Raw genomic sequence first — 9,903 nt, 5'->3', positions numbered from 1 at the left:
TGGCGGGAAAAAAAAAAAAAAAAAAAAAAAAAAAAAAAAAAAAAAAAAAAAAAAGCATGGCCGGTTAGCTCACTTGATTAGAGCACCGTGCTGATAACACCAAGGTCAAGAGTTCTGATCCCCTTACCAACCAGCAGCAAAAAACAAAACAAAACAAAAACAAACACAAAGTAGATTAAAGTCTGAAGTAAGACCCAAAACTATAAAACCCTAGGAAAAAAACAGTGAGAAAACTCTTCATGACACTGGATTTGGCAATGATTTTTTGGATATGACATCAAAAGCACAGGCATCGGAAGCAAAAATAGACAAATGGAACTACATCAAACTTAAAAACTTAAAAGGCAACCTATGTAATGGGAGAAAATATTTGTAAATCATATATCTGATAAGGGGTTAATATCCATAATATGTAAAGAACTACAACTCTACAACAAAACATCAAATAACCCGATTAAAAACTGGCAAAGGACTTAAATAGACATTTCTCCAAAGATGACATACAAATGGCCAACAAGCATATGAAAAGATGCTCAACATTATTAATCATCAGGAATATGCAAATCAAAACCACAATAAAATATCACTGCCCATCATCAGGATGGATACTACTGGGAAAAAAAACAAAAAACAAAAAACACACAACCAGAAAATAACAAGTGATAACAAAGATGTAGAGAAATCTGAACTCTTATGCACTGTTGCTGGGATTATAAAATGGTGCAACTGCTAGGGAATCAGTATAGCAGTACCTCGAAATATTAAAAACTGAACTACCACATGATTCAGCAATCCCACTTCTGGGTATATATCCAAAAGAACTGAAAGCAGAGGTCTTCAAGAGCTATATACGCACCCATATATAGATAGCAGCATCATTCACAGTAGCCAAGAAGTGGAAGCAACCCAAATGTCCAGCAGATGAATGGATAAACAAAATGTGGCATATCATACAATGGAATAGTATTCAGACTTAAAAAGGAATGAAATTCTGACACACACTATGACATGCATGAATCTTCAAGACATTAAAGCTAAATTAAATAAGCCAGTCACAAAAAGACAAAAGTTGTATGGTTCCACTGACATGAGGTACACAGAGTAGTCAAATCCATAGGAACAGAAAGTAGAATGACAGTCACCAGGGGCTGGGGGAAGGGGAGGAGGGGAGTTGTTTTACAGTGTAGAGTTTTACTTTTACAAAATGAAAAAGTTCTAGAGATTAGTTTCACAACAATGTGAATACCCTTAACACCACTTAACCATACACTAAAAATTATTAAGGCTGTAAATTTTATGCATTTTTTATCACAATAAAAAAAGAAAACCCCGAAAATTACAGAGTAATATCCCTCATAAACATAGATCCAAAAATATTTAACAAAATACTAGCAAACAGAATCCAATAATCTCTTAAAAGAATTTTTTTAAAAAGATAGGGGGTTTTGATAGATGCCAATTCACACACCTCTATTAGGGGCTCCACAAGAAAAAGCATCCCTCAGGTACAGGATGGGTAATATTGCCCTGGGTGGTGGTATGGCAGGGACATCAGAGAATGCCACAGAGAAAGCAGCCCCTCTCTACCAAGCAGGAGGAGCACCCCAAAGGCTAACTCATCCTAGGTCAAGAGTGACTCCAGGGACACTCAAAAGCAGACCTCACCCTCCAAAGACAAATGCCCAGCTCATATAAGAGGTACTGGCAGGGGTAATGGCAATCTAAACCTTAAAGACATTAGAGCTAAGGAAAAGACAGAAGGCTGAACAGGTGAGGTTCTGAGTGTATCTGGAAACAACAGCAGTGCTGCAGAGAGCTGTGTGCTCACTCTAAGGCTTCACTGACCATTCCCAGCCACAGTTCTCTACATATGAGACAAGAAACATAAATTTGCTAGGCCTGAAATTTCTTCATCTGTAAAATGAGGTGATTGCTTCCTGCTAGCCCTAACATTCAAAACCTGAAAGAAACATTCCACACCCTCTAAACAGCTGAGTCCTGACTTCTCCCTCCATCCCACAAACACTCAACCCATGATACAAGAGAATTTGCTGTAATATCTTTACTGCAACACATTCCATTCATCCATTTCTCACATACCTGGCGTGGAAGCTTACTAAGTGACCTCAGATAGTCTTTGTCCAGAATACAATTTCCAAGTGCATTCCCAAAACTCCTAAGGGTAAGGGAAAAAAAAAAAAGTGAAACAGAGTTGAGAACTATTACACATGAATACCAGAAAACAGAGTTACAAATTTGGGCAACATGACCCTGGTCACTGTGGCGTCAAAGAAGAAATACATAAGCCACAAATATGAACTGCTCTCCAGGAGCTAATGCGCTAGCTGGAGGAGAATGAAACCATTAAGAGAAAGGGAAGGCAACAGAGAAGACCCCCACTCTCAGGAAGGACTGACGCCAGCAGCATCAGCAGCACCTGGCTTCTCCTTACACATACAAATCATCATGCCTGCACCATACCTCCTGAATCAGAAACGTAATAACTTCGTATAGCATACATTATACGAAGTTATACGACCAGTGAGCTAACCGGCCATCCCTATATGGGATCCAAACCCGGGGCCTTGGTGTTATCAGCACCGCACTCTCCCGAGTGAGCCACGGGCCGGCCCACAGAGTTACAACTTTAGTACAAGCTGCTTCTTAACTGCAGCAGAGGAAATGGACTCTAACATACATTCGATAAATGTTTATTGAGCATCTGCCATGTTCCTGCACTGTATTAGGTTCTGAGAATACAGCAGTGAGCATAAAGACATAAATCCCTGCCATCAAGGAGAGACGATGAGTGTGAAAAGACTAAGAAACCATTCACAAAACCCCATTAGCTACCTCCTGATGTGGAGCACAAACTCCAAAGCAGAGATTTTTTTTCCAAGGACTGCTCCAATTTCCCCCAACAAAAGTGGGCTACACACACTTGGGTGGGGAGTCAAGGGCACAATCCTCCATCACCAAAGTTCTTACCTTGGGATTTGGGGGCTCCCCCACAGAATATGGTAATGCAAATTGTTAGTGCATGTGTGTATTTTTCTGGCAATTCACTTCAATTCTCAAAGGCATCAATGACCCCAAAAAAGGTTAAAAACCCTGCTCTATGTAACTGTGTGACTAAGTTAACTATGTTACATACACTGTACATAACGGAGAACTGTTTAGTTGCATTAAAAAGAATGAAGAGGCTATCTGTGGACTCATGTGGAAAGGTTTTCAGTACACGGGGCGGCGGGGGGTGGGGGGGAGTGCGGGGAGGTGGAGGAAGTAAGCCCAGGATAGAGCATGCAGCATTCTACCACTTATTCCCAAAAAGGGGGCGCATCAACACTGGGAAAATATAAAACAAAGTGGGAAAACAGGATAGACAGGGACAAGGGAGGGCATGAGATTTATCTTTCTATGTTATTTATATTTTTGATCCATGTGAATGACCTTTTCAAAAGAATGAAACAAAAACTGCTCTGAAACAAGAGCTGATGTGAAGCAGGTAGACTCCAGCCCCTTCTGCTCACCTGAGGGCTCGCTTCAGCCCGTCTGTCACCGCCTCCTTCCTGGCCTTCTCCAAAGACAAGGCCTTTGACTTGAGGCCCTCACTTACACCATAACCCACGTCCTCATGATATGAACCATCCTGGGGGTAGAAAAGGAGTTCAAACTCTAAATGAAAAAGCAGTTGTGTCCCTGGCTCCACAGCTCTTCTTTCTCAAGCAGCAGTGTTCAGACAGAATGCACGGCCCAGGGGCCTTGCTGAAGGGGACATGGGCACGGTTGGCTGTAACAACTCCATTTCCAGGACTGTTTCCTAGACCTGACCTGCCTGGAAATGTGTCTGTGGTCAACCTGTCAAAACGATTCTCCCTTCCCACTTCACCTTTTACATAAAAAAGGCACATTTCTAACCCATCGCAAATCTTACCAAGCATAAAAACCTCGGATACCAAACAAAAGGATCATTTGAAATACTGTATCTAATGATTGGATAGCAAATCTTTTTGTAAATCAGGTGGTATCCACTTCTTGGCTTTCACCAAAAGTGAAGAGGACCTGACTGAATTGTTTTCTGATAGAAAATTAAAATAATGTTTGATGATAGCACTCTGTGATTTTTGGAAAATAACTCAGAAAGAAATGAATGATACTGTAACAAAACGCTTTCCATTCCCAGCTACTTAATTATGTGAACAAGGTTTTTCTGAGCTACTTATAAAAAATAAGAAGTCTAAAAAGAATAATGCTAAATGCTTATTCAACAAATAAGCCATACTCAATCACTGTATATAAACTGAAAAGAAAAGAGCAGCACCATCCACCCCATTCAGATATGCATTTTCCATAAAATTTAATTTTTATCAAAATCGTGATTTTTTTTATGTTGTCTCTCCAACAAACACAGTTGTCTGATCAATTGTGTGTCAACAATAACTACAATACTAACTCCAGAAGAAATCTTTTAATATGTAGAGCCTTAAGGTCACTGGAAATTTACCAAAAAAATTTATTTTTATATACACACATGTGCACAGGCAGATGCATAATAAGGTTATCAATAAAACTTTCAGTCATAAACATATACAAGTATTAGGATAAAAACCAGTAGGGAAACAAAACAGACATATGAGTTCAGAAAAAGGAACAAAGTAAAATTTCTGATTAAAGGAGAGCTTGCTCATATTTTTTTTTAAGTAATGACAGTATTTAATTCCCTATAGTATTTAGATTCCATTAGCACATTTTTAAAAGATGTAACATTTATTTTAAAATGTAAAATTTTATAATATGCCAGAAAATATGTCCTTTGCATCTATTTCTATATATGGTAAAACATTTTAAGGGTCAACTTAAAAATATGCAATTGGACAGAGGTTTTCAAAATTCTTTTAGGGGGCACATGAGTAAGAATGTTCAAATACCACCATCCTAAGGAACACTGGCTAAGACACAGCTCAAGGGCCTGGCTCTCTAGCTTGGTTGTGCCATGGTCCAGAGACTTCCCTACCTCTCTCCTGCCACCCACCGACACTTCCAGGCAGCCAGTCTACTCCATCACCCTCACCTTCAACTGGACCCTCACAAATGCATAGACTCCCACGTAGAACTTGCCATTATGGAGGTCAACAAAATCTAGGAGTGGGAAAGAGAGCCAGTTGAAGAGGATATGATCCCTAAGCCTCACCAATATCCCTTCTGCTGAACTCCAAATACACCCCTCTTACATCCTCACCCACAAAATACTCTCATCAGAAACAAGACAGAGGCACGGCAAGGGAAACGAGGCGGTCACCACTGCCAGGAAGCACACTCACCCACGTTCTGCTGTGTGATAGAGTGTGCCCAGCCGTTGTACCCAAACATCTCATTGGCCAGATTAATTACCCTGTGACCCTCAATGTAACACACCTAGGAAAAAAAAATTTTTTAAAAAGGCTATGTTAAAATTCCTTGCCATACTTAAATGTGAATCAAAACTTACTTAATGTATTCCTTATCTTCTTTTTTGACAAAACTGCCCTTAAACATTCTTTAATGAAACCATTACAGAGCAAGGGAAGGCCGTGAATTTATTTCAAAGATCTTCTAGAAGGAGCCACTTAGAACTAATGGTCTGTCTGGGGAGAGGAACTAGACTCTGAGGGGAAAGATATCTACTCACCAGTTTCCAAAACTCATGATTTCCAGGTTGACACATTTTATGGAAGACCAAAACCATATACAGTAGTTAAAATTAAAAACACATGGTGAAAGGAACATTTTTAAAAGATGGTGTAAAAATCCTAAAATGGCAGTTATGTAAGTCTCAAGACAACGCTTGGGCCACTTCAGATAGCGATGACGGCTGGAACCCCGTCCCCTCCCAGAGGCAGCAGGAAATATCCAGTAGCAGTGAGCGAGAGGCTTCTGAACCCATGAGCACCCAAAGGAGGCGGCAGCAAGATCATCTGAGCAGTCCGCTGTGCGGGCGCCTGCACGTGGACTCTCCTACCTTCTGGCCTCCTCCAGCCATGCGGCTACTTATGTATTCCGGGCCCAACCTCTGCCTCAGAGCATTCTGGATGGCCTGGGACTCTTCTGCTGTATACGGGCACTACAGTCCAGGGAGAGAACATGAAAGTGACGTTTCCACCGTTCCTTACTCCAGCGAGTCAACAACTTGTTGGTCTCCAAGAGCTTTTGTTTATATGGGTTACACCTATCGCTATTAGGAATTAAAACTGGGAAAGTTTTAAGACACACATTCCAGTAGGCATCAGAGCAATATCGTCACATGTTATGCAGCCTCTTGGAAAGCTCCAGCATTCACCCGTGAGAGAATGAGTGTGAAAAAGGCTAATAGTATCTTAGTGTTATTATAAAAATAATTTTGACTTTACGGACTCGGAAAGGTGTTATGAACTACCATGATCCTGGGACCACATTTTGAGAACTCTTGCCTTAGCATTGCTACCATCCTTATAAAGCTTTCTTGAGCTGGAATTAGGAAACTAAAACATCCCACGTTAGAGTCTGTATATGATGTTTATGCAGGAAGAAAGCAGGAAAAAAGAAAACAGGATAGGAAGTCTTGCTTCCATTTGTCTTGTCCAAAGTGTTATACCTTCTTCTCCAATTCAACAATTTCCCATATATAAGTATATGAATTGCCCTATTTAAATAAGATGAATACTCACAAACAAATCTCAGGTAAAGACAAAGAGTTTGGGTGGACAAAGCAAGAATCCCTTTTCTATGCACAGATTATCTCTACAAAGAACATGACCACAGTAACTTGGGATGCCTCCAAGAAAGAGAAGTAGGTGGCCTGTAGACACGAGTGACAGGAAGTAGGGAGATTTTTCTCATGTAGACTTGGTTCCATTTTGAATTTCATATCATGTTATCTATCCAAAAATTAAATAGATTTAAATCTAAATGTAATCCCAGGTACTATTAGTCTTTTGATGCTAAAGTTCCAAAATGCCCTCAGAGAGTTAACCAAAGACTCCTAAATAATGCATCTAAAGGAAAAACCAATAACAACAAAAGGCTTGCAGGCATACAGATGACGCTCTGCACATTGTTTCAAACGTGAAGGAACCACACAGTTACCTGTCCAAACCACACCACAGAGTTGCTGCCAGCAGGAGTGTGGCTGTCACACCCTCCAAGAACTGCTTCCTCAGTGCTAGACATGCTGATTCCAGTTGTCACCTATGCAAATAAAAGGTTGAAAAAGTCTCACACAGAATGACCAAGGTAAAAGGCAAGAGCCTCTACTAAAAACCAGAGAAGGCACACATGTGCAACATCTTTCAGGTTACTTTACTTATATACTTCTACACACTGGTCCAGTCGAGTACAAAGTTCCCCCATGGTTAGCTATGATTTGCTAAGCCACTGACAATTCTTTGGGGTCTCCTTCTACCTTCCTGTGAACATTTCTGCTCTTGTGATGGTGCTATTAGAGATGATTTTTATAATAAGAATGTACTCTATTTATAATTGAAAAAATCAAAATTACAAAAATGCCCTTTAAGGGAAAGCAAACAACTTACCACTACCTAAAAGGACAACTACGTGAGGTGAAGGGTGTGTTGATCATCTTGATTGTGGTCATCACTTCACTACCTACATGTATATCAAATCATTACGTTGTGCTTACATATTCTTATTTGTCAATTATACCTCAGTAAAGCTGGGGGTAAAGAAGAGAAATCAAGTGAGTCCATTTTAAAGTTAAAAAAAAAACTTACTACTACCTCCTATTTGGGCAACATGACCCTGGTCACTGTGGCGTCAAAGAAGAAATACATAAGCCACAAATATGAACTGCTCTCCAGGAGCTAATGCGCTAGCTGGAGGAGAATGAAACCATTAAGAGAAAGGGAAGGCAACAGAGAAGACCCCCACTCTCAGGAAGGACTGACGCCAGCAGCATCAGCAGCACCTGGCTTCTCCTTACACATACAAATCATCATGCCTGCACCATACCTCCTGAATCAGAAACTCTGGGGTGAGGCCCGGTAATCCATGCTTTAAAAAGCTTGCCAGGTGATTCTAATGTATGCTTAAGACTGACAGATGGGAATTCATAAAGTCCATTAGAAAATATAATTACTCTCAGAAAAATCACCCACAGCCGGCTGACCCACTACCTGGATGCCCCTCCACCTCTAAATGAAACAGTTGCAAAGCTGTGCCCGAGCAATTTACATGTCATCCACCTTCAGTTTATTTGCTAATAGTAGAACTACAAGTCTGCGATTGTCAAAGTAGCGCGGCTACATGTGGCATTAAATGTACAGTAGTGCCCCCATCTGAAGTTGCAGGTCCCTGCGGTCAACTGCGGTCTCAAAACATTAAATGGAAAATTCCAGAGATGAACAATTCATGTTTTAAGTCTCACACCGCCATCCTGCCCGCCTGTCACTCAGCAACCCTCTTGGTTAAAGATCCACTGTCGTGGTACCTCAGTGCCTGTGTTCAAGTCACCCTTATTTTTTTTTTGTCCTTTTTGTGACCGGCCACACCGCGCTCAGCTAGTGAGCGCACCGGCCATCCCTATATAGGATCCGAACCCATGGCGGGAGCACTCCTGCGCTCCCAGCGCCGCACTCTCCCGAGTGCACCACGGGCTCAGCCCAAGTCACCCTTATTTTACTTAACAATGGCCTCAAAGTGCAAGAGGAGTGATGCTGGCAATACAGAGGTGCCAAAGGGAAGCCAGATGCTAAGATCTGCAGTAAGAACGAATCCTTTACCCACAAAATTGTGAAGAAAAAGAAATTCATGCTAGTTTCACTGGAGCACCTCAAAGTACAAAAGTTAGCCACAGTGCGTGCTACATGCTAGGTTCAGACAGAAAATGAGTTAAATTTGTGGCTGGAAGACAAACAAAAACGTGCTCTGCTTGCTTGGCTAAAGGTTCGCACTGTAGGTGGTGTCAGGCATCCCTCGGGGGCCTTGGAACGCATCCCCTGCGGGCAAGCCAGGAGTACTGTAACATTTAAGAGTTCACGTTCTTGATGTCAAATTCCGGCTCTATCAATCACTAGGTGTTTGACAAAGGGAAATTCACATAATCTCTCTAAATGACACTTCCTCCTCTAGAAACTGTAGATAACAATAGTATCTGCATTTCCCAAGGCTGTTGTAGAGATTAAATATGATACTGCAAGAAAGAGCATTAAGGTAGTACCTGACACACATTAAATACTAAATAAAAGTTATTGCTAATGTCATGTTAATTTTCTTACATGCACTGACGAAAATGCAGAAAACTATTTAAATCATAAAAATTACATCTCAGATAAAAATGATAAACTTACTTATAATCTGGCACTAAAAAGTAGGAGAGCAGCTCAAACTAGGTTAAGGCAATAAATAGTGTCCAAAGTTGTTAAATCAAGAACTAGCAGTATAAGGATATTATTTAGAATGTAACGTAAATGCCAGAGAAGACGTATAGAAGGACTAGATGCTCTGAAGCATGGGACTGGTGGGGAACAGAGCAGCAGGGAGGGATCTCTTCTTTTTTGAAATAAAACTTCTAGTACTATTTCATTGTTCAAACATGTGCATGTATTCTTTTAATAAAAACAAGTTTATGTATCTATTCTATAAAGCAGAAGTCAGCAAACTTTCTGTAAAAGGCCAGATAATATTTTAAGTTTTTCAGGCTGTTCTCTGTCATAACTACTCAACTCTAACATTTTGGTGTGAAAGCGGGCATAGACAATAGGTAAACAAATGAGCATGGTTATGCCCCAATAAAACTTTATTTATAAAAACAGGTGGCAGGGGCCGGCCTGGTGGCGCACTGCTATAGTGCCCCGCTTGGGAAGCGCGGTGGCGCTCCCGCCGAGGGTTCGGATCCCACATAGAGACTGGTCTGCTCACTGGTTGAGCGCG

The 9,903-nt window shown here is 40.9% G+C and overlaps 1 protein-coding gene across 3 annotated transcripts in view; it reads right to left on the bottom strand.

Moving 5' to 3' along the window:
* The window catches only part of RAD52 (RAD52 homolog (S. cerevisiae)), a 28,638-nt gene that overhangs the window by 8,539 nt on the left and 10,196 nt on the right, over positions 1-9,903 (bottom strand). For 2 of the 3 annotated variants that reach the window (XM_008577670.1, XM_008577654.1), the window contains exons 2-7: positions 7,102-7,203; positions 5,999-6,100; positions 5,322-5,415; positions 5,072-5,139; positions 3,531-3,649; positions 2,101-2,176 (exon numbers count right to left, since the gene is read on the bottom strand). In XM_008577670.1, coding sequence (XP_008575892.1) covers positions 2,101-2,176; positions 3,531-3,649; positions 5,072-5,139; positions 5,322-5,415; positions 5,999-6,100; positions 7,102-7,185 — 543 coding nt within the window. In that variant the 5' untranslated portion in view covers positions 7,186-7,203. The remainder of the gene's footprint in view (positions 1-2,100; positions 2,177-3,530; positions 3,650-5,071; positions 5,140-5,321; positions 5,416-5,998; positions 6,101-7,101; positions 7,204-9,903) is intronic. The other variant, XM_008577663.1, reaches the window with a different exon arrangement.

The sequence above is a fragment of the Galeopterus variegatus genome, unplaced genomic scaffold (assembly GCF_000696425.1).
Source record: "Galeopterus variegatus unplaced genomic scaffold, G_variegatus-3.0.2 Scaffold70, whole genome shotgun sequence".
NCBI classification, from domain to species: Eukaryota; Metazoa; Chordata; class Mammalia; order Dermoptera; family Cynocephalidae; genus Galeopterus; species Galeopterus variegatus.
This window is presented reverse-complemented; position numbering and strand designations above follow the sequence as displayed.